The sequence below is a fragment of the Tenrec ecaudatus genome, chromosome 3, assembly GCF_050624435.1.
Source record: "Tenrec ecaudatus isolate mTenEca1 chromosome 3, mTenEca1.hap1, whole genome shotgun sequence".
In the NCBI taxonomy this organism is placed as follows: domain Eukaryota; kingdom Metazoa; phylum Chordata; class Mammalia; order Afrosoricida; family Tenrecidae; genus Tenrec; species Tenrec ecaudatus.
In genome coordinates, this window is record NC_134532.1 from 209,121,894 (window position 1) to 209,147,753 (window position 25,860).

General features: G+C 44.2%; 1 protein-coding gene across 1 annotated transcript in view; it reads right to left on the reverse strand.

Moving 5' to 3' along the window:
* The window catches only part of C1QTNF7 (C1q and TNF related 7), a 104,867-nt gene extending 79,431 nt beyond the window's left edge, over nt 1-25,436 (reverse strand). The window contains exon 1 of the mRNA XM_075545024.1: nt 25,227-25,436. Coding sequence (XP_075401139.1) covers nt 25,227-25,299 — 73 coding nt within the window. The 5' untranslated portion in view covers nt 25,300-25,436. The remainder of the gene's footprint in view (nt 1-25,226) is intronic.
* Nucleotides 25,437-25,860: the final 424 nt, after the last annotated feature.

The following is a 25,860-nucleotide window of genomic DNA, read 5'->3' on the forward strand; positions in this document are numbered from 1 at the left end:
TGACGGGAGCGGATAGCCTCCTTTTCTGTCATGGAGCAGCTGCTGGGCTTGATCCGCTGATCTCGGGGTTAGCAGTCGTTATTCAACATTGTCCCCAGGGCTTCTTGGCAGTGCAGAGTATATTCAATATTGGCCTCCCACACCACAGTTGGGACACTTCAAATATCAGAACGCATTAGTCTTACTAGAAATAAAACCATAATGCTCCTTAGGAGAGACGGCATTGAGATTTGGGCACGCTCACTTTGGCCATAACAGCAGGAAAGACTAACATCAAGTTTGGTAAAGTGAAGGGGCAGCAAAAACAGAAGCGCTCCATGGGCTGGTTCACACAATAATCACAACAAATGACTCAAACATATGAGGGGGTACCCCCCCCCCAAACAGATTTCTTTTCAAAGCTATATATTTAAGGGTTGTTTTTTTTGGTTTTTTTTTTTTTTTTTTACAAAAAACCTTATCACCTTAAAAGTACTCTCCATTACACTTAATACACTTGTCAAATCTGTGATTCCATTCTTGGAAGCATTTTTCAAACTCATCTGTTTGGAAGGCTAACAGAACCTTCCTCATTTTTTTATTCTTCACCTCTTCTAGGCAATCAAATCACTGTCCTTTCATGTCCCTCTTCATTCTTGGAAACAAAATGAAGTCCCATGGAGTCAGGACAGTGAGTAAGGTGTGGGGGTCAAGAGAGGCATGTGTTTTCCCAAAAACTGGCACACTGAGATGACTGTGTGAACAGGTGCATTGTAATGGCAAAACCAGTCCTCCATTTCCCACAAATCAGGCCTTTTTTGTCACACACTGTTGAACAATCTTTTCAGAACTTTTAAATAAAAAACTTGATTAATTATCTGATCTGGTGCAATGAACTCCAAATGCACTATCCCTCTCATATAAAAAAAAAAACCCAAAACAAACAACAATAAAACATCTTCTTGACCTTTGATTTCACTTGATGAGTTTTTTTTTTCTTTTTGATGAGGTGAGGATGGTGTCCTCCACTGGCTTGATTGATGTTTGCTTTGGGAGCTGTAATAACAACACTATGTCCCCTTACCAGTAATGACCTTGAGAAAAAAAGGCTGGGTCACTTTGGAGCTGTTCTTTCAAAGCACAGCATGTTTCCACTTGACGTTCTCTTTTCCTGGTCAGTCAGAACCCGAGGCACAAATTTCACAAGGCCTCATCTGATTCCAAAATCTTCCATTAAAATTCACCGAGCCAAGTCCCAAGATAGTCCAGATAATGTTCCCATCTCTTCAATGGTCTATCACTGTTCTTCTAGCACAAATGCATGAATTTTGTCGACATTTTCATCTGTTGATCAACGTCCAGAATGAGGTTTGTCATCCATCTACATTTCCCCCATACCGCTATCCTTGCAAGCTATGTTAAACATCACAACAGTTTCTGCAGCATTTTTCCCAAGCAGGAAACAAAATTTCACAGCTGCTCCATGTTCTCTTAAATGGGCCATCATAAAAAACGAGGTTTGAGTGAAACTGCTTTTATGAACAAATTCACTGTGACCAGAGAGAACATTCCCAGGGGATGCCGCTCTATGCACTAGCTCAGAGCAAGTTGCTGATGATGCAGGATGCTTCAGAAGATAAAAGGAATGAACCCAGTCACTGTACCAAAAAAAACTGGTTGACGTTCAACCATTAGAAGAGGTAGATATGACCAAAAACTGATGGCACTGAGGAAAAGAGTCCAAGTTTCACTGAAGGCATTAGCCATAAATAAGCAATTAAAGGCACCAGGAATTGACAGAACACCAACGGAAATTTTCCAACAAGCTGAGGACGCACTAGAAACACCCATTAGTCTATGTCAGGAAATTTTGGGAGACAGATATCTCACCAACCTCCTGGAAAAGAACTATATTTTACCCATTCCAAATTAAGATGACCCAACAGAATGTGAGAATCATAGAACAATATCAATGATATCATATACAGGTAAAATTTCAAGATCCAACTTGAAGCAGTACACTGACAGAGAACTGCTGAAATCTTAAGCAGGATTCAGAAGAGGACATAGAACAAGGGATATCATTGCTGATATCACACGGATCACGATTGATGGCAGAGACTGCCACAAAGATGTTTGTGCTTTATTGACTATTCAAAATAACTCAGCTGTGTGAATCATCAATGGATAACTTTGAGGAGAATGGGAATTCCAGACTCTGTACATGGCCAAGAGGCAGTCATCCCATCAGAAGAAAGAAATAGTTCGTGGTTTAAAATCAGGAAATGTATGCATTAGGGGTGTATCCCCTCAGTAAATGTATTCTATCTGTGTGCTGAGAAAGTATTCCAGGAAGTTTGACTACATGAAGAGGAACAGCACCAGGATTGAAAGAAGACTTATAAACAACCTGCAGCTGATCTGCCTTGCTTGCTGAAAGCGAAGAGAACTTGAAGAATTTGCTGATGAAGATTAAAGGTTAGAGCTCTCAGTCTGGATTGCAACTCAATCCAAACAAAATCAAAATCCTCCCCATTCGGTCAATAGATAACACAATAAAGGGGGAAATAATTGGCATTGCCTGGGACTTTCTTACTTGGATCCACAGTCAATGCGTAAAGAAGCAGCAATCAAGAAAGCAAATGACAAAATGCCTGGGGTCAATCTGCTGCACAAAACCACCTAAAGTCACTTTGAGGACTAAGGTATACCTGATCCAAGTCATGATATTTTCCATGGTCTCCTATGCATGTGTAAAGCAGATGGAAGGACGGATGGTTTTGAACCACGCTGCTGAGGAAGAGTATCGACAAGTCCATGGACTACCAGACGAACAAGCAAACGTGTCTTGGAAGAAGTACAACCAGTATACTCCTTAGAAGCAAGGAAGGCGAGGCTTCATCTCAGGGACTTTGGACACGTTATCAGGAGAGACCAGTCCATGAAAAAGGACATCATGCTGGGTGAGGTAGCAGGGCCACAAAAAAGAGGAAGACCGTCGCAAGACAGACTGTCATGGTGACTGCAACAACTGGCTCCAACATAGCGATGGTGAGGCTGGCTCAGGATTGAGCCACATCTTGCACGGTGTGGCGAGAGTCAGCACTGACTCGGCAGCACCTAACTGCACCAACCGCCTACATTCTACTTATTTTTATTTCCGCTACTAGAATGAGGGCAGGTGCTTGTGTGTGTGTACTCTGCTGCTGAATGCTGAGCATCTGGGACAGTTCCTGGCACCTAGCAGGCACGTGTATTATGGGGTGAAGTAAATTCATAAAAGCTAGATTGCTGGGCGGATACTGGCTGAGACTCGTGCTTTCTCATATCCAAGTCTTCAATGATCTAGTTTCTTTCTACACGGTCCCCAGAGCGCTGGTGTGTTGGGCTGGATCCCACATGTGCTCCTTGCCCTCTAGAGGATAGCCTTCCAATTGCCAGGAGAGACCGGCAAACACATAGCTGTCTCCTATGCCTTCCAGGTCTGGGTTTCACCACAACAGTCTGACATTTCAGCTTAGATGGATGGTCCAGCCAAAACAATGAGCTCAAACTTAGCAACAATCATGGAGATGGCGAAAGACGGGGCAATATTTTGTTCTGTTGTCCACGGGGCCACGATAAGTCAGCGCTAACTTGATGGCGCCTACTAACAACATGCACTTTCTGCCTGTGAAAATGAAATGGCACACATAGAACGGGCTGTCGTGGAACGAATGGCATCTTATTTCCGTGCCGCATGGTGACTTCTCTGTCTTTAAGCAGAGCCACCTAATGCAAGCTATGAACTGGAAGGTAGTTGGCATCCAACTTGATGTTTGTTTGTTTTTTAAGACTTCCAGTTCTGTATCAAGTGTTCCACGTGGTAAACCTACCAAAGACTGGGGAATGATCAATCCACCCCACATGGCAGCCAGTTTTCCAAATAACTCTCCATATTAGCACATTCTGGGTCTACGTCAGAACCTGTCAATCACTCTCAGCGTTAAAAGCCTGCCATGGCTTCCTATCTCCCTCAGAATAAAGCTCAAAGCTATGGCAAACCTTAGACGACCTGGTTGCCCAATACTTCTGGCCTCTTGTCTCCTTTTTGCTCTGTCCTTTCCAGTGATGTCCTTGCGCTCCCCTACTTGTAACTTCTTCAGCCAAGAAGGCTCTACCCCCACACCCAGGTGTGCTTCATACCTCTTTACCTGCAATTCTCTGCTCACATGTCAGCATTCTGTAATCCCCAGCCTTCTGTGAACCCTGACCCACGTGTCCACATTGTTTCCCCTAATCTGCTCCCTTCTTCTTCAATGACCCTCCTCACCTCATTATATTCACATCTTTGTATCTTGGTTGTTTATCTCTCTACTCTGCTACAGGGGTGTCAAGCCAGGGGCACAAGGCATTGGTCTATTTTGGTCCCAGCTGTGTCCTCAGTTTCTCAAATAGTGACAAACACTTCATCACTATCGCACCCTCTCATCCTGACTCCCATTATGACTCTTGATTTCTCCCAGTGGCACATATGGTTGATAGGTTCGGTGGCTGACCCAAAGGCTGGGAAATCTGGCTGAGGCCACCCAGAAACACCTGGAAAGAAAATTCTGGTGATTGACTTCTGAAAAAGTAGCCATTGGCAAGTTTTACTTTGACGCCCGTGGTGCTGCCGTGAGTTGGCATCATTTTGGTGGTAGCTGGGTGGGCTTTATCACTGCGATGGTCTTGTGGATGACCAGAATTTCTGCAAGAACAGCCGACGGGATCAGAACCTACTTACAATGGATTGAGGAAGAAAGGAGGCGAGACCTCCAGGAATTCCCAAGATCCTAACTCTTATTCTTGTAAAAGAACTCTACTCTTGTCCGTCCCCCAGGGAGGAGGTCACAAACAATAATTTATAACTTATCAAGGGTTCAGGAGGGAGGAGGGAGAGGCAAGGGAAGGGAAAAATGAGGAGCTGCTGCCAGGAGCTTAGATGGAGAGCAAATGTTTTGAGCATGATGAGGGCAATGAATGTACAAATATGCTTTACACAATGGATGCATGCGTGGATTGTGATAAGAGTTGTATGAGCCCCTAATAAAACAATTAAAATAAAGAAAAGAAAAAAAAGAAAGAAATCTTCTCTTACCAGCCCTGAAATTCTAATGTTGCTACATTTGGGCTCACTTAATTCCCAATGTGCTGCTCCGAAGCCATCCTGGTGGCACAGGGGTAGGGCTCACCGAAAGGCCAGTGGTTCAGATGCACCTGCGGCTCTTAGAGCAACAAGGTGGGGCAGTCTTCTGTGAAGATTTGCAGACTTGGCAGCCCTGTGGGGCAATTCTGTCTGCTCTATCCTGTAAGGTCCCTATGAGACCGGAGGTCAATGGGTTTAAATGTTTAGCATTTGGCAGGAAGGTAGGGTGAGGGGTCTCCCAACAAGGGACCACTCCCTTCCTGCTGTGGTCTGTCTGGAAAGTCCTTCAGTCTAAGCACCAACCCTCTACAGGGCAGCCCGCCTGCTTTCACAGAATCAAGGAAGACAGTTTAATTGAACATTTGGAAGCCAGGAACCTGATTTGGTTCCAGAAAGCTGATGCTTATGAAATCTTCAAAGGTCACATATGCACGTGGTCTGTGTTTTAGATGATCCTCCTCTTCCTCATTTGTCTGTCTGGAAGCATTTTCCCCACACTGGATATGAAAGCTCCGGAGTTGAGCTTTCTTCCTGCACACATACCTCTTAGCTGGTGAGGTTCCAGAGCATGCACTAGACTTCTGCGTCCCCGAAAGAGGAGATGTGAGGTCAGAGGGCTTCTGGGCCGGCGTGCTCTTGAGTCAAGTCATTTCCCATACCGCGATGAGTTTTCAGAGGTCAATACAGTTCAAGGTGGAATGTAAACATTTCAGGGAGGCTCAGCTGTTTCACTTCCAGCACAAAATACACAGATGTTGTCATGGGGGCTATTTTTCGATGAGATCTTTGGAGCCACATACTTGTTATAAACTGCAGTCCAGGGGAAGAAGCGAGTATAATTGTTTCTAGTGCTTTCTCATGGCAAGCACCTGCTGGGCGCTCTCAGCACAAGTGTGACCAGCTCGCCATCATCTCGCTGTCAGAAGTGCCATTATGAGCCTTCCACTCCCTTGTCAGTGGCCACTGTGTTGTCTCGGATTCTTGGTGACCTTATCACACAACAGAATGAAACATTTCCCAGTCCTGTGCCATCTGCACAAGACTTGGTAGGTTTGTGCCCATTGTTGAAGCTACTGTGTCCATCCTGGTCTCCTAGAGAGCCTCCCCTCTTTGTTGGACATCCATTAGCCAATCTAGTGACTGATCTTTCCTAACGATGTGCCTAAGGTAAGCAAGGAGAAGTCTTGCCAACCTCAGTTCTGAAGGGCATTCTGGCTGCCTTTTGCTTAAAACGGATTTGTTTTTTCTGGCAGTCCCAATAAATTCAATATTCTCCCCCAGCACCGCCTTTCAAGGGCGCCCATTCTTCTTCTGTATCCCTTTTTCATGATCAAGTTTTTGCACGGCTCTGAGGGGATTAAAGGGATTAGGGCTTGGATCAGGAGCACCTGAGTCATGAAAGTGACATCTTTGCTTTAAAAAAGAAAACAAAAAACTTTCAAGAGATCCTTTGAACCAGATTTTCCCAGTGCAATACATCATTTGATTTCTTGACTCCTGCTTCCATCTCAAGTCCCTGCTACTATTGTATCCGCATGCTTATGCACCCTCCTTTGCTACTGTGCTACCTTAGGCTAAGGGCCCAAGCTTGTACAAGACCAACCGCTCTCGCTGGGTGACTGCTTTGATCTCACCCTTTTGGCCTTTCCTAGATTACCTGGCCCAGTCCCCTTCTGTCATTCTTTGCTGTCTTAAAATTTTCCTATTGGTCACTTACCCTCAACTCATACATTCTAAACCACCTTGTCTCAACGCGACTCCTTTGATCCTACTCCTACCACCAGGCATCTCTGAACCCAGAAGAATGGATGCATTTTGATTATGGTGAAGGACATTGAAAGTACTACGGACTTCCAGAAGAACAACTGCATCTGTATTAAAAGAAGTACAACCAAAAGGCTCCTTGAAGTGAGGATGGTGAGACTTGGTCTCACAAGCTTTGGATATATAATTTGGAGAACTGGAGAACCAGTCCCTGGAAAAGGATGCCATGATTGGTAAAGTGGAAGGTCTATGAAAAAGACAGTGACTCTGGAGGTGCTGGATTGATCCAGTGGCTGCAACAGCAACCATGAGCTCAACCATGATAACAATCGTGAGGATGGAGGAGGACTGAGCAGTGTTTTGTTCTGCTGTACATAGGATTGTTAGGAGTCAAGGCCAACTTGATTACACCTGACATCAACAACAAAACATACCAACGGAGCCTTTGCTGGTGCTCATAGTAAACATGCTCATTTACGGACTGAAGGGCTAGTAAACCCCAAATTGCATAGAAGGAAAGACCTGGCAATCTGCTTCCACAAAGTCAGTCATCGAATACCTTGTGGAACATAGTTCATCCCTGGGCCAAATGGGGTAGTCTTGAGTTGGAGTCAACCCCATACCAACGGGGTTTCATAAATGTAGCTTCATAAATAGGAGGTGAATCTGGATGCAATTGGGCTGAGAAAAGGTGGTCAGTCTATAGAGAGCTAGAGATTTAGTCCACTGTTGTTTGTTGTCAGGCACCATTGTCACTCCCATCTCTGAGTGACCCTTTGTACAACAGCAGAAACCATGATATGGTCCCAAATCAATCTCACAACAGAGGCCACCTTTGAGCTCATTGTGGTGATTGCTATGAAAGTCCATCCACCGAGTCTTCCTCCTCTTGCTGACCCTCCGCTTAACCAGGCAAGATATCCTTTTCCGGGACCGGGCTCTCCTGATAACATGACATAAACACAAAAGACATCGACTTGCCAACCTTGCTTCTCAGGAGGACTTGTTGTGCTTCTTTCAAGAAAGATTTATTTAGTTCTTCTGGAAGTCCACAGTACTTTCAATAATTTCACCCACACAATAATTCAAATGCATCAATTCTTCTTCAGTTTTTCTTTTTCATTGTCTAGCGTTCACATGCATATGAGGTGACTGAAGATACCATGGCTTGCGCCAAACACACCGTAGTTCTCAAAGTTCTACTTGAGTCCAGTGTAAGCTGAGCAGCTAAAATCCATTAGAACCCAGGTAGAATTGTCCAAATCCAGAGGAAAAAGCAAGAAAGAGGATACTGAAGAAAGCACAAAGAAGAAAGCTTGGTTATAGCAAGACGTCATGAAATCAGATGTGAGTACAGAATGTTGTTGTACACTAGATCATGCCAGCACAGGCTTGATGACCCCATGCATTGCCTTTCAACAGTACTTCCAGAACATTCTCTCAATAATCTCAATGTCAGCCCTCTGAGAATGCATGGGACCAGTAGGTTCATTTTGCTTTTCTAGGTAAAAAGGACAGAAGATAAGGTTATATGGCTTGCTGAAGGTTACAGACTTCATACCTGAGCAAGAACTCAAGGCGTGGTATTGTATCTAGTTGCCACCCATGCCCTTTGCTGTACCATGGGGTAGAGATGAGATGTTGAGTAATCGAGCTAATCTATGTGGATCCATGTTTTATATATATATATATATATATACACAGAAATAGAGCAAATTATATATATATAATTTGCTCTATTTCTGCATTTAAATGTGAGGATGACTGTGAGGTGATAAGCTTCAAGCATCCATCTTTGTTTTTATTTTTAAAAAATCATTTTATTGAGGGTTCATACAACTCTTATCACAATCCAGCCATCCATCCATTGTGTGAAGTACATTTGTACATTTGTTCCAATCATCATTCTCAAAACATTTTATTTCAACTTGAGTCCTTGTTGTATATTTCAACTTGAGTCCTTGTTGTATCAGCTCTTCTTTTTTATCGTTTTATTAGGGGCTCATACAGCTCTTATCACAATCCATACATACATTCATACATCAATTGTGTAAGGCACATTTGTACATTTACTGCCCTCATCATTCTCAAAATGTTTGCTCTCCACCTAAGCCCCTGGCATCAGCTCCTCAGTTTTACCTCAAGCATCCATCTTTGACTGGAAAGTCTGGTGTGAGACGAGGAGATAATTAACATGGGAAGAAACCCAATTTAAAACCTGGCATCATGGGTTAAGATGAAGAAAATGTCTTCAAGCAGCTGAGAGCCTTTATGAAAGCTTCATTTCACATCCCAACAACACAGAACATATTGCACAAATTCTAGCAATTATATCCCTCAGTGATAAACACTGAAGTCACTTTTTAAAATGTCACCAACAGGCTCTGTTGACTCTGTTTTGTCACCAGTCACAAACAGATGGCACTTTGAAGTGCGTGAGGCAACTTGGAAAGCAAACTCACTTAGGCAGTTTTGTCTGGTTTGCTAAGATAATGTGATGAAGCCCCAAAGGAAAGAAACTTGGCATGCCCTGATGGAGAAAGGCAATTCCATTCCGTGGATTTATTTGAGGATCTTGCCATTGTGGTTGAATCTTCAACTGTCAGCATGGACTGAATTCGGTTTCACGGAGGTTTATACACTGGCTGAATCATAAAAGGTGTGACTCCAAAGAGAGAAAAACTCTCATCGGCTGAAGGTCTGTTGTGAGCCTGTTTATTTCTGAAGCAACTCTAACGGGTAACTATTTTACACATCAAGAAAATGAAGCCCGGAGAAATAGCTGGCACCCAATTAGGCATAGAGCTTGGATGGAAACTTTGATGTGATACCCAAATCAAGTTTGTCCAATGCTCTGCCATAATACAAGTAGAACACTGCCCCTATCTCTGCTGCTAACCAAAAGATCGTTTCTCAAACCCACTAACTTCTATAAGTAAATAAGCCTGGACATCTGCTCTCAGACTTCAGCCCAGGAGGCTCTATGGGGGCAGTTCTACCTTGTCCCCCAGAGTTGCTAGGAGTTGGAATTCAATTGACTGCCCACAACAACAACATCAATGTATATGCCCCTTTTTTTTGTGAACAGAACCATGGGCTAATATAGAACTACGAACTGACACTCATAAAAGCCAGAATTTTAAAAGACGTTTTCTCACACAGTTCCACTTTTATGCCACTTTTGTCTCACTTCCTTTTCTGAAGCATTGTACGTATAACCATCAAATGAGACATTACATTCTATTAGGGCTCAATGATGCTCCCTCCACCTCCCCCACATGCGCTGAGTCCTAAATCTATCCTTGTACATAGGACACTGTTTGGAAATAAGCGTTTTCTTTTGTCATGCTAGGGAGAGCATACCAGAGTAGGGTGAGTCCTACACCTAATCACATCTAAGGCACATCCTTGAAAGAGCAGAACACACAGAGACACATCTTCCAGAGAGGGAGGAGAAAGACAGATGCCATCAGAGGTTCAGCTACAGGAAAAGGAATGGCAAGGGTGGCCAGCGGTCACCAGGACCTGGGAGAGAGCACTCTGGAAAGAGGTGACATTGATGAGACCCCCACTTTGGCTTCTACTCTCCAGAACTGTGAGGGTGTACCTCTCTATTCTTTTAAGCGCCCCACTTGTGGCTTTGGCAGCACTAGGAAACCAGGCCAGGTCAATGGAGTGGAGTTCGTTTCGTGGGACACAAACTGATAGGGAGTGGGGTCCTCTCCTTTGCTGGGGGGAACAGCCAGCAGAGACTGTGATCCAGTACCTGTGGCCAGTGCAGACACCAAGGACATCATTTCAACCACAGAAAACGGCATGGGGTGAGGAGTTAAACAGGATGGCAGGATTCAACACATCACCACCATTTTGTCTCATGTGGTAGTCACCTAATCTGGTGTCAATTAAGGATTAAGAGTGTAGGGGTGGAGTCTAGGGTGTCAATCTGGAGACAGCCAATGAGACTTCTGTGGGTGTGACCGTCTCCTGAGAATTCTGCAAAATCTGATACTTCCTCTTAGGAGGCGGAAGACACCTCTCTCTCTCTGCTACTCCCTGGGAGACATTGCGGAAGACAAGCCACATGGACACAACCAGACCTTGGAAGCTGGAAATGCCACAGAGAGACCCCTGCCAGTGCTGAGATGTTTCCAATGACACTGGATCCAAAGACTTTCTACCCACTGGCCTGCGATCTTCTGCATTCAGTGTCATTGCATGTGTTTTGAGAGCCTCAAGAGGACTTTGTATTTTGATATCAGATATGGGCTAATATCAGACTATGGCCTTGGACTGGACTGGATTGGGATGTTTTCTCAATGTTTAATTCCTCTTGTATATAAACTTCTCCCTTATATACATATGCGTGTTTATGAATGTGTTTCTCTAGTCTACCCAGACTAACACACCTCATATGAAATAGATATGGTCTTCATAAGAAAGCCAAGAAAAGCACTTGGGGAATCAGCGTCTATCTTTTAACCTTGGGGGAGTACCATACTGAAGTCATATACCAGACATGGATAATGACATAGCTCTGGTTTTAATAGACCTCCAAAGAAGATACTCTCTCCGCTTCTTCCCCCAAGAGGCCATTTCAACATTTAAAAACTTTCAATAAATACTTCTTTTGCTTACATTGAATCTTTATTGCATGTGAGGAATAAAGTAAAAAAAAAAGAGCAACCTATTATTTTTTTTAAAGCAGAACAATAAAATAACAAAGGTGCAGGGCTATGGAGCTACACAGTCACAGGGCAACGTTGTAGCTTTTCCCTTAGCTAGTTGGTGAGGTCTGTGCTATTTCACCAGACCCCTGGTTCCATCTGTACACCGAGAACTAGCTATACGACAACACTCATCAACTAACGGAAAGGGTGACCGTTTGTATCCTCCCAGAGGCTCCACCAGGCTCTGTCCTGTCACATGGTATTGTTACGAGTTGCAGTAAACTTGATGGAACTTAGCATAAGCATTCTGGTGAGATATGACAAAATAGTAATAATTCGTAGATTGTCAAGGGTTCATGAGGGCGGAGGCAGCGGGGAGGAAATGGAAAAAATGAGGAGCTGATACCAAGGGCTCAAGTAGAAAGCAAATGTTTTGAGAACCATGATGGCAACAAAGGTACAAATGTGCTTGTCACAATGGATGGATGGATGGATTGTGATAAGAGTTACATGGCCCCAAATAAAATGATTAAAAAGCAAACAAACAGTTGCCTTAGATTCTGTTCTGACTCAAAGTTTCTCCCTCATCCCCTGTGTATGAAAATGGGACCGTACTCTGTAGGGTTTTCAATGGCTGGGTGATTTTATTTCTTTTTTTTAGAAATAGATCTCCAGGCTTTCTTTTCTGGACACCACGCTTTCAATTAGCAGATGAATGTGTTAGCTGCTTGTGTCACTGTGGATGTTGGGGAAATTACTTGCAATAAAAATGGGTACTCAGCTGTAGTTCCCTGACATCCTACTCTCTGACCGTTTTTGTCTGGGTGCAACCACTGCAGAGCCCAGAAGAGTATCACTGGATTAGCTCTCCCCACCCCCCAAACTATTTTCTGCGATGGATTCGTTAGCTCCATTTTCCTAACCTCATCCTTGTGTCTTAACTTTGGACACTGTGATTGTTAACAGTGTGGTGTCAACTTGGCGAGGTCATGGTTCTCAGCTGTGTCCGTTGTGAGGTGCCATTGATTCCAGCTAACTGTGACCCTATGTGCAAGAATGAAGTACTACTCCGTGATCCTGTAACATCCTCACAATTGTTATGTTTGAGCCCACGGTTGCAGCCACTGTGTCAGTCCATCTTGTCAAAGGCCATCTATTTGTTTTGCTACCCCTCTACTTTACCAAGCATGATATCCTTCTCCAGGAACTGGGCACTTGGTTCTCAGTAGGTTGGCTGTAATCCCCCAGGATGTAATCGAAGACAATGCAATCCACCCCATGATGGGATCTAATAGGACTTTATCAACTGTGAAAGCAGCCAGCATCTGTGCTGGAATGTAGGCCCCTTGATTACATTCCAGCCTTGATGAAATTGGAAAAAAGACTCTTCAGCAATGTGGCCTGATCCTTTCTAAGCTGACTCCATGGCCAAGATTTACTTCTGCTGGATCTGAACCCTCCATGTGTTTCATTGACTTCAGGTTCATATTGCCTGCTGAATCCAGGAGTCATCAGCATTCGGACAGCCTTGGGTTTGGCTTTGCATCCACCAGTCTGTGGCTTCCTGCTTCCTGGTTTGTCATCTGCTGCAGTTATGAATCAGAAGAAGCTTCCAGCTTACCAGCTGACCCACAGAAGGGAATGAGACTGCACTTACTGTCTTCTACAACTGTTGGAACCATTTCTTTTTATCATTTTATTGGGGGCTCATATGACTCTTATCACAATCCATACACCCATCCATTGTGTCAAGCATATTTGTACATTTGTTGCCATCCTCATTCTCAAAACATTTTATTTCTACTTGAGCCCTTGGTATCAGCTTATCATTTCCCCCCTCCTTCCCTCATGAACCCTTGATAATATATAAATTATTAATATTTTTTCATGTCTTACACTGGCCAATGTCTCCCTTCACTTACTTTTCTGTTGTCTATCCTCTTGGAGGGGGTTATAGGTAGATCGTTGTGATCAGTTCTCCTTAACTCTCCCCATCTTCCTCTTATGCGTCTGGTATGGATACTCTCATTATTGGTCCTGAGGGGTTTATCTGTCCTAGATTCCCTGTGTTTCCAGCTCATATCTGTATACTTGCACATGCTCTGATCTAGCCAGATTTGTAAGGTAGAATTGGGGTGATGATGGTATAGGGGAGGAGAAAGCATTAAAGAACTAGAGGAAAGTTGTATGTTTCATTGGTGGTATACTGCACCCTGGCTGGCTCATCTCTTCCTTGTGACCCTTCTGTAAGGGGATGTCCAATTATGAACAGATGGGCTTTGGGTTTCCACTCTGCCCTCCCCCTCATTCACATTGATATGATTTTTGGTTCTGGGTCTTTGATGCCTGAGACCTGATCCCATCGACCTCTTGTGATCACATAGACTGGTATGCTTCTTCCAAGTGGGCTTTGTTGCTTCTCCTAAATGGCTGCTTGCTTATCTTAAAGTCTTTAAGACCTCAGATGCTATATCTTTTGATAGCTGGACACCATCAGCTTTCTTCACCACATTTGCTTATGCACCCATTTTTTCATTAGCGATCATGTCAGGAGGGTAAGCATAATGGAATGACAGATTATTAGAACAAAGTATTCTTGCCTTGAGGGAGTATTTGAATAGAGGCCCAGTGTCTGCCTGCTATCTTACAACTTAACATATAAATATATGTACATAGATCTATTTCCCTATTGTTTTTTTCCCCTATTGTTATACATAAATATATTTACATGTGTGCCTGCCTGTATTTAGACCTCTATAAATGACCTTTGCCTCCTACTTCTGTCTTTTATTTCCTTTTACTTTCTTCTTGTCTCACTCTCATATCCAGCCTTCATTCAGGTTTCAGTAATTCCTGTCGGCTACATTGCCCTGAATCAAGTCCCGCCAGACATCCTATACCTCCTCCCCATCAAGTTTGGATCACTTGTTGTTTCCTTGTCCCTGGGTTTGTTGATACCACCCTTCCTTTCCTCCATCTCCCCATTCCTGTGTTTCCCTGGAACTGTAGGTCCTGTTGTTTTCTCCTCTGGATTGTTTATCCCACCTATTTTATCTAGATAGACATGCAGAGATAGTAATATGCACAAAAAACAAGACAGAGCAAAACAAATCAACAAAAGAAAATAAAACAAAAACAACAAAAAGAAAAGCCTACAAATAGTTTAAGGTCTGTTTGTTGGCCTTATGGAGTGCTTTCCTGTAGAATCTGATGGGGTGGCACACCTTGGCCCCAAAGTCTATTTTTGGTATTCCTTGGGGTCTTCGTTGCTCTGCTCCCCTTGCTGTTCTTTTGCCCCCCCTTAGTGTTTCATCTCGGTGTGATCGGGTAAGATTGGGCACAATTCCCTCACTGTGAATCCAGTATTGTCCCTGGTAGTGCTATGGTCAGTGAGGGACATTGTTTCTCATAGTGGGGCCAGCCCATGGTTCTTTCTGTGCATTGGCTGCTCTGTGTAGGAACATCATCCTCAGGGCTTGGTGGGCCAGGAAGCTGGAGCCATTTCTTGATATAAACTTCTTTCTATATACATACATACATATATAAGCTTCACTAGGTTTGCTTCTTTATAGAATCCACCTTAATACAGACACTATGTTCAATATAAAAATTTAAAATATGAAAAAAAATTTAAAATATGATTGCTCTTAGTGATGTCACGTTTCATAAATTAAGCAAACAGATCAGTGCTGGAAAATTGAAAACACTGATATGAACATATACTACTAAGTCTGAACAATGTGTGGTCTCCCTATTTACATGTTGCCATGTGAAACAAATCCTCATTGTAGGCTCTGGTACTGGAATTTAGGTTAACCCCATGGTGGCAAAATTGATGACACAGCCGACTTATAGTTACAGCCAAGAATATTCTCACTGCAGCTAATTGGATCATTTCTGAGTGGCGCAAACGGCTAAGTGCTCAACTACTGACTGAAAGGTTCATGGTGTGAACTTATCCGGAGGCACTTCAGAAGGCTGGTCTGGTGACTGCTAAGGCTAGGTCCTAACCTCGAAAATCCCAAGGAGTCATTCTGTGCACACGTTGGCTCAGCCTGAAATTGGAATTAACTCAATGGCTAATAGCAGTAGCAACAACAGTTATTTGCACGGGTGCCTGGCAAACACTACGAGCTGCATTCTGTCCAGACATCTGACACTCATCTTTTTACATACCGGTAACTTTTCCATAATATTAATGTTGGGCTGTCTGGTAGTTAGATGATTTTATGTCAACTTGAAGATGTATCAAAGAGTAAGGGTAGAATACAATCTGTCAGGTTACAGCCTGATGGTGCTTCCTTAGGTTGGTGTCTCATCATAAGGAGGGCCCTAGGAATCTCCTCTCTTCCCCTTTGCCTTCCTGCTCACTGGGTCTCTCTGCCAATGCCCCTGAGAGCTGCTGTAGCCCTGCATATTTCCACCTACCTTGAATCCACATGGCTCTCCACCCGCTGGCCTGTGATCTCCCTGCATTCGGCATCATTGCACGTGGCTACATGAGTCTGGAGAGGAACTTATGGACTGGTAATGGTCTTACAGACTTGAGTTGGACTGGGCTGGGACACTTTCTTGATATATAGCTCTTTCTTAGACACATATGAGTGTCACTGGATTTGTTTCTCTAGTCAACCTGACCTAATACTGCTAACCACAGATGGCTAACACAAGGTCAGCAGTTTGAAACCATGCTCCACTCTGTGGGAGAAAAATGAGGCTTTCTGCTCCCATAAAGATCTACAGTCCCAGAAGACTACAGGGGAAGTTCTCTAGGGTCACTATGAGTTGGAACTCATTCAATGGAGGAGAGAGAGCAACTTTTCTAAATTCAACACAGTATGGCACAACATGAAACGACAACTGTGACTTCTTTGCTTTCACTGTACTCAAAATATATTCTTTCTTCTCTCCATTTCTTTTCTCTCCCCAAGTCAGAGTGAGATCACACACTCTGTCTTGACCAGTGGTTCTCAATCTGTGGGTCTTGCCCTCTTTGGGGGTCAAACTCAAATGACCCTTTCACAGGGGTCTCCCAATTCATAACAGTAGCAAAATTACAGTTATGAAGTAGCAATGAAAATAATTTTATGGTTGGTGTCACCACAACAAGAGGAATTGTATTGTGTGTGTGTATATATATATATATATATATATATATATATATATATATATATATATATATATATATATATACCACATTGAATGAAGGGGGAAGTGCAGAGTGGAGACCCAAGGCCCAAGTGTCGGCCAAATGGAGATCCCCTCATAGAGGGGTATAGGAGAGGAGATGGGTCAGTCAGGGTGCAAGGTAGTACCGACGAAGAGCACAGCTTTCCCCCAGATCCTGGATGCTTCCTCCCCACAACTACCATGATCCGAATTCTACCTTGCAGGGCTGGATAGGGCAGAGGTTGTACACTGGTACATATGAGGGCTGGAGGCACAGGGAATCCAGGGTGGATGATACCTTCAGGACCAAGGGTGTGAGGGGTGATGCTGGGAGAGTGGAGGGTGAGTGGGTTGGAAAGGGGGAACTGATTACAAGGATCCCCATGTGACCTCTTCCCTGGGAGAGGGACGGTAGAGAAGGGGGCGAAGGGAGACTCCGGATAGAGCAAGATATGACAAAATAACGATGTATAAATTACAAAGGGCACATGAGGGAGGGGGGAGCGGGGAGGGAGAGGGAAAAAAAAGAGGACCTGATGCAAAGGGCTTAAGTGGAGAGCAAATGCTTTGAGAATGATTGGGGCGGGGAATGTATGGATGTGCTTTATACAATTGATGTATATATATGTATGGATTGTGATAAGAGTTTTATGAGTCCCTAATAAAATGTAAAAAAAGAAAAGGGAAAAAAAAGAAAGAAAAGAAAATGATTAGGACAAAGAATGTACAGATGTGCTTTATACAATTGATGTATGTATATGTATGGACTGTGATAAGAGTTGTATGAGCCCCTAATAAAATGTTTAAAACCAAAAAAAAAAAAAAAGAGGAATTGTATTAAAGGGCCGTGGCATTAGGAGGGTTGACAATCACTGGTCTTGGCACATGGAGGCTCTTAAATATGAAAGTATTTGTTGTCTCACTTGCTGAATGAGCTCTCCCAGCTGGTGATGGAAACAGCAGGAGTTAATAGAAACTGCTCATTGGTGCCCCCTTCGAGTGGTGCCATACCATCTACGGTTGCATGGCTTTTTGGCTCATTGAAAGACAAAGACAACTTTGGTACGCGCTATCTCTCTCATGTCACTTAGGACAGACTCCGCCTCAGACTCCAGCAAGCCCTGCTGAACCTTTTTAAGAAAGGAAATATTTCAGACTCTGAATTGCTTTTTTAAAGGCTGTCCACATGACTCTTGGGTAATAGAAGTTGGATCGGCTGACTCCTGGCAGTTCCTCATGCTGGCTCCACTCACATATGTACAATTTCAGACTTGAAGCCACACAGGAAGCAATTGTCAAACTGCGCGGCTCATCTCCCAAATCTGCTGTGCAGTGCTTCTGGTCTCTTCCAACAGGGTAATTCCTAGGAATTGTGATGATTTGGGCTATACAACAAATATTAATTATCCTTCACTGTCTGAGGGCCTACTTCTATATCTTTGAGGAGGAGGCACATTTCTTTCTTTCTTTTTTTTTAACTTAGGCAATGGGATGGAAGAATGAAAACAACAACCGTGGTACAATTTAGTACAGAGATGTTCATTTTTATCCCTGTTTCTTTTGGTATATGGTGCTAAGAAGAGAAACGACAGAGTAGAAGTTCAGGGCTAAAAGAAGTCCTGTGTATTTATAGACAATAAAATTGAGACCAAGAGAGGTTTTATGGCTTTTTCAGTGTCACGTGGTTAGTTTAACGACTCAACGATGGCTTTATGTCGTTGCATTTGCTTTCATCATTCCACTCCGTCCCGCAGATGCTATTTTACATGGTCTTGGGGGCAAAGGCGAGATTTTCTAGTCCTGTAAATAGTTACAGTATCAGAAACCCACAGGGGCAGTTACCCTGTCCTGTAGGGTTGCTATGAGTCAAAATCAACTCAACTGTTGTAGTTTAAGAGGTAAGTAGCATGCGGATTGGTCTGCAATTAGAAAGTAATGGCACCAAAATTTGGAACTAAAATTGCTTCAAATCCTGATATTTGGTTCCACAGAAAATTATTTCCAGGGTTCACACCATCTGAGATTTCATTTAGAGACATCTAAGTTCCTACTAAGAAATACTATTTATTGGCACAATGGTTAAAGTGGTTGACTGCTAATGGGAAGGCTGGAGAGTCGAACCTATCAACAACTCTGCTGGGAGGAAAATGTGGCCATCTGTTTCCACGGAGAGTATCACCATGGAAATGCAATGGGTGGAATTCTGTGTTCTACAGTGTTGCTATGGGTTAGAATTGATTCTGTGGCAATAGATTCAGTTGGACATTTCTTCAGTTCCCATGACCCCCAGTGTCCATTTGACATTCTTCTGTTGGTTTCTAAGATTGCTGCATGGCGTGGTTTACATTCTACAGCAAACTTCAAGGTTGCTGATTCAAACCCAAGAAAAGGTCTAGTGATGTGCTTCTGTAGAGATTACAGATCCCACAGATCAGTTCTATTTTATACATGAGCTCATTTTGTTAGGCAGGGTTCTCTAGAGAGATGAAACCAGGACACTTATAGGTATATATATAGAACAGGATAGGTTTATACGGCGAGAAGGAATACAACAGCTAGTCAGTCTACACAGCAGTACAGAGGGTTCAGTTCAACTCACTGTGGAACAGCAAATGTACTAGAAGTCCTTCAACTCATGAGGGCTGCCGGGTCCAAGGTCAAGGAAGCAGACAGTGGAGTCCTCTCTCAGGCAAGGAAGGCAGAGTCTGCCCACCGGCAGCAAACAGCAGGGTGGGACACCAACAGTTAGTAGCTCAGAAACTTAGCAATGCAAGGAGACAGGATCCACCAGCCTCAAGTTCAAGTGATGTACACATTAGGAGCATGCAAGCCAGGTCTTGAAGGAGTCTCAAGCTCTAGCAACACAATTCACAGTTTGGCGTGGCCCACAGGTAGGGTAGCTAACAGGTTGAGGCAGAGAACTAGCTAAAGCAGCAAACTAACTAAAGTAGCAGCACATTGGTTTGATCACCAAAGAGTAAGAGAGAGGAGGGAAGATCTTGTAGAGTCATTTATGCCTTTGCCTTCCAATGAAACTGAGACCTGATTAATCCCACCTGTTCCTCTTGGCCAGGTTGGCACAATAAACCTGCCTATCACAGTCAGCATGCATTGGAATCAACTCAACATCAACCATTTTGAGGGTTGTGCTTGCCAAACTTTGAAGCACACTGGAATCATTTGGGGGAACTTCTTAACCAGGTACCCAGGTATCTGCCTTAATTAACCATGCACTGTGCCAAACCAGAGTAAGGGTCTGATGGATGATCATCTGGTAGGGGAACGGGTTATGATTTGAGATGCTAATTGTAAGGACCTCTGGAGAATGCTGAGGCTTTCTACTCCCACTGCTTTATAGCCTTGTAAACCCTATGTAGGGTCACTACGAGCCAGAGTCAACTCAATGACAGTGGGTTTACTACCATTGCAAAGGTGCCATGTGTTACAGTAGTTAAGCATGCAACTGTTAATGACAAGTTGGTGGTAGTCTGTTTCTGCAATGATTGACAGCCTTGGAATCTAACAGGGCAATTCTAGTCTCTCTGAGCTGGAATCAATTTGCCAACAAAGGGGCAGCAATGACCATGGTTGTCCTTGGATGGTGCAAAGGCTGATCATTCAAGATCATGTAGAAGCACATTGCAATACAGACTTGCTGATCTCTCTACTTCAGAAAAAGTCAGCCACGGAAAGCCTTGTGGAGCACGGTCCTACTGTGACTTAATGGCAACTGGCTACTTATGTCAAAACCAAATCCAAAGCAAATGCACTGCCAGTGAGTCTCTTCCAACTGTTTATTTGACTATATGCTCTTCCCTGTGGGACTCAGGTCGGGGAGCCCTGGTGGTGTGGTAGGTTATGCTTTAGGTTGCTAGTCACAAGGTCATCAGTTTGAAATGACCAGCCACACTTTGGGAGAAAGAGGAAGCTGGCTGCTCCCATAAAGATGCCTGAGCTGCTGTGGGCAAGTTATTGATCTTCTCAGAGCTCAGTTTTCTTAGATATTAAAAAGTGTCTAAAATAACAAAGAACCCTTTATTTATATTAACTCATTACCTTCACAGGTTCCTGGCTCTAATCACCTGTATTTGATGGGTACGAAACCGAGGAACTGAATGGTAAGTAACCACACCACGATTAGAGAGAGGCTACAGATGTGAATTAGGTGGCCAGCTGCAGAGCCTCTGCTCCTAACCATGGCTCTGCCTCGATTCCCAAAGCCTGGAGACCTGTTGAGCAGAAGGCCCAGCATGTGGCTCACTGCATGCTGCCCATATTTGGATAATTTCTTTTCATTTCTGCACACTCACCTCCCTCTCGTATAAGACCGATGACACCGCATGTCTCAGACACCGGAGCTCAACTGTGTTTCATGAAAACGCAAGGACACTTGGGTTACAGCTCGGCAAGCATGTGTGGTTTTTGTGTTTGGCTTTGGGGTTTTGTTCCTAGAGGGAAGGGTTGCCTCACATTTGGTTTCCATTGCCTTCCGCCTGCAGGCATTTAAGATGTATTTATTAAGTAAAGGAGAAAGTTTAGAGAGTATCTCAGACTCAACGTAGAGATTAATTGTTTAATGTTTTTTTGGTGGGGGTAGGGGTGGGAGGGACATTTATTTAGGATATGGAGGCCTGAGTTGATCCAAACTGTGAAGTGCTCTATTATTAGCTGAAAAGTTGTCGGTTTGAACCCACCCAGAATCATCCCAGGAGCCAGGTCTGGTGATCTGGTTCCCAAACATCTCGACCTTGACGACCCCAGGGAACACAGATCCATCTGCCCACATTGAATTGCCGTGAGTCCTGATTGACCTGATGGCAGCCAAACCAACAGCAATTTAGGAAATAAGAAGCAAACTCCCTGCTATACAGTCCATTCTAACTCATAGCAACTCTATCCACCCAAACAACCAAACTCACTGCCAGCATGTCATGGTTACCCAGAGCGGTCCTAGAGAACAAGGTAGACCTATCCCTGCAAGCTTTTGAGATTGTAATTCTTTAGGGGAGTAGAGAGTCCTGTCTTTCTCCCATGGAAGGTTGGTGACTTTGAACTGCTTACCTAGCAGTTAGCAGCCCAACTTGCAACCACTATGCCATGGGGATATAGGCACTTGTAAATTCCCAGTAACCGAAATCCAGCCCCCTGGGTGCAATAGGAGAGCAAGGGAACAGAGCAGTGAGGTCCCCAAGGAATGCCAAAGGTGGACTTTGGGGCCAGGGCGTGGTGCCCTAACAGACTGGACTGGAAAACACACCTAAAGGCCAATAAACAGTCCTTGAACTAACTACAAGCTTTTCTTTCTTGTTGTTGTTTTTTGTCATTAGTTTGTTGTTGTTTTATTGTATATTGTTGCTTGGTTTTGCTCTGTCTTGTGTTTGTGCATGTTATTATCTCCACAGGTCTGTCTAAATAAGATAGGCTGGATGAACAATCTGGAGGAGAAAACAACAGAGCCGACAGTTCCAGAGGCATGTAGGAGGGGGGAGAGGGGGGGGGAAGGTATTGGTGTTAACAAACCCAGGGACAAGGGAACAACTAGTGATACAAATTGGTGGTGAGGAGGGTATAGGAGGCCTGGTAGGGTGTGATCAAGGGTAATGTAACCAAGAGGAATTACTGAAACCCAAATGAAGACTGAGCATGATAGTGGGACAAAAGGAAAGCCGAAGGAAATAGTGGAAAAAGCTAGGAGGCAAAGGGCATTTATAGAGGTCTAAATAAAGGCATGTACATATGTGAATATATTTATATATGAGAATGGGGAAATAGATCTATGTGTATTTATTTATAGGTTTAGTATTATGGTAGCAGATGGACATTGGACCTCCACCCAAGTACTCCCTCAATGCAAGAATACTTTGTTCTATTAACTAGTATTCTATGATGCTCACCTTCCTGACACAATCGCTTAAGACAAAGCGGGTGAATAAGAAAATATGGCAAAGAAAGCTGATGGTGCCCGGCTATCAAAAGATAAAGTGTGTGGGGTCTTAAAAGCTTGTAGATAAGCAAGCAGCCATCTAGCTCAGAAGCAACAAAGCCCACATCAAAAAAGCACACCAGCTGGTGTGATCATGAGGTGTCAAAGGGATTAGGTATCAGGCATCATCAAAACAAAAAAATCATATCACTGTGAATGAGGGGGGCAGTGTGCAGGTAGAGACCCAAAGCCCATTTGTAGGCCACTGGACATCCCCTTATGGAAGGGTTTCGGGGAGAAGACAGTCAGTCAGGCTGCAATGTAGCAAAGATGAAACATATAACTTTCCTCTAGTTCCAAAAAGCTTCCTCTACACCCCGTCCCACCCACCACACACACACACACACACACACACACACACACACACACACGCTATCATGATCCCAATTCTACCTTACAAATCTGGGTAAAGCAGACGATATACACTGGTGCAGATAAGACCTGGAAACACAGAGAATCCAGGACAGATGATCCCTTCAGGACCAGTGGTGTGAGTGGCGATACCAGAAGGCTGGAAGGAGGGTGGGTTGGAAAGGGGGATCCAATTACAAGGATCTCCATATAACCTCCTCCCTGTGGGACAGACAACAGAAAAGTGGGTAAAGGTAGACATCGGACAGGGCAAGAGATGACAAAATAATAAATGATAAATTATCAAGGGTTCATGAGGGAGAGGGGAGCTGGGAGGGGGGGGGGATGAGGAGCTGATGCCAGGGGCTTAGATGAAGAGCAAATGTTTTGAGAATGATGAGGGCAATGGATGTACAAATGTGCTTTACACAATTGATGTATGTATGGATTGTGATAAGAGTTGTATGGGCCCTAATAAAACGATTTTTAAAAATCCAGCTCCCTGGATCCCTTCCTGTGCTCCTAGGTAAGTGTCTTGCGGATGTGCTGACAACTGGCTGTGTTTGAGGAAGGAGCACAGCCTCGCCACAGGATGCAGAAAAGGGAGCCACAGTGGCTCCAAGGGAAGAGAGGAAGTCAAGCACTGATAAAAGGGAGGAGCAGTTGGTCTTGTCATTCTGGGGTGCTTCCCAGGGAACTGGGAGATTGGCAATGTCCAGGATTTATTTTGGCGATTATTAATGCAGAGACATTGGGAGGTGCTTGGCCTGAGGACAGGAGAGGGTGTGAGAACTGGGGATACATGTTCTCTCTAGCTACTGTGCCCTGGATGAAGGACACAGGAAAAGGGCACCTGCATTCCTGTAGAAGCTCGTGAAATAGGATCTCATGAAATAGAGCCTTGCAAAGGTGAGTCAAAATAAAAACATTTCATTCCTATTAACTTTGAGTCTCTCCATTACTTCCCAATCAACAAGCACAAAATATACCTCTAACAGAGATGCATGTACCCAAATACAATGAATCACTTGTGTAATGATGCCACCCATTCCTATAAGCATCTCCGACACAGTCCACATGGCTGCAACAATAGGCTCCAGCACAGGAGCAATCATGGAGGTGGCTCCCAACCATGTAGTGTTGCATTCTGTTGTGTGTAGAGTTGCTATGGCTCAGGACTGACTCAATTGCACCTAACGACAGCAACAGCCCAGCTCCCCGCCCTCAGTCTTCTCTCATAAGATGACAGTCCAGGCAACCCTATGGGGGCCGTCCTATCTGTTCTTGAGGTTCCTATGAGTCAGAATCAACAGGACAGCAACTGACAACCATGCAAGTCTTCCGCCTCTGAGCTCAGATGTTCATATGCATGTATAGAGATAACCGCCTTCTCGCTGAGAGGCATGTGGAGCGAGGAGCACATTGCTGTAGTAAAATCAACAGTCAATAAAGCATCGCCTTTAACCAGCATAAGCTGAGCACAGGACCGATGCTATTGCAGGGCATCTCCACAATATCCATCCTATCCAATTCAATGTCCAGTTTCCCTCCCATTAAACCCTACAGTCATTCACGATGAAGGAAGCGCCTTAAATTTGAATTAGGCCAGCACAGACTCAATGGGAACATACTTTGGTCCCAAGGGAGGGTATGAACCACTGCTGTCTGCTCCCTCAAGTCTCTGTGTCGGCCTTGAGCTCCCCTTGCAAGAGATCCATAGCTACACACCTACATTCAGACTACATACACTCTCCCATAACTACATGCCTACATCCAGACTACATACACACTCCCATAGCTACACGCCTACATCCAGACTACATACACACTCCCATAGCTACACGCCTACACCCAGACTACATACACACTCCCATAGCTACACGCTGACTGCAGGACACAGCTGGCAAGCGAGACACTCTTTTCCAAACAAGCCTTCCTTGAGCAAAGCCAATTCTGAAGACTCTCACTTTCCCTTTTCTGTTCAGCAGAAGCAGAACCCCACAGGAGATATTTTATTGATGAAGCCCCAGGCCGTAATCACCCTTCAAACCTGTTAGAAGGACCGAGGAGCAAGCCCATGTGAGCCAAAGCGCTCCTGGGGAGAATGAAGAAGCTTGCTTCATTTGGAGAAACAGGGCTTACTCACGGTGCTCCCAGGCTCTCCTCACAGCTGGAATCTTTGACTCCAGCGAGCACAGATGTGCGGCTTCGCTCGACATCCACTGCTCTCTGCCAGTGGCGAAGAATCATAACTCGTGGAGGCTTCAGATTGATAAGTGATTTCCTGCTTCACCTGCCAAGGCGTTGTCCCGGACCTCGAGGGGCGGCAGAGAGAGAGGGAGAGTTCCACTCAGCGACTACGCTGTGCTCTACACCAAGCTCGGCGTGTCTGACGGAGCCCCAAAGCAGCACTTGTCCACGTGACAAACAAAAATAAATATCCAGCTTTATCTGCTGGCTCACTCCCTGGATTATGTTTGGGAGATGGAACCAAGAGGCTAGACAAAAATCTGTTCTTAGATTCTTTGAGCTGAATGCCTTCCAATCTCTCCTTCCGGGGGACCTCAGAAAGTGCCTGGTGTTTGCATTCTTGTGAGTTATTTTAGAGATAAGACGGACAGACCCTGGCAGACATGGTAGCTTATAGTGGAAGAAAAATGAAACCAAGGGTGTAGACGAGCACCCACTTAAAATAAGTAAACTCTAAACTCACTGCCATTGAGTTTATACTGACTCACAGGGACCTTATAGGACAGAGCAGAACTGGTCCCCTGGAATTC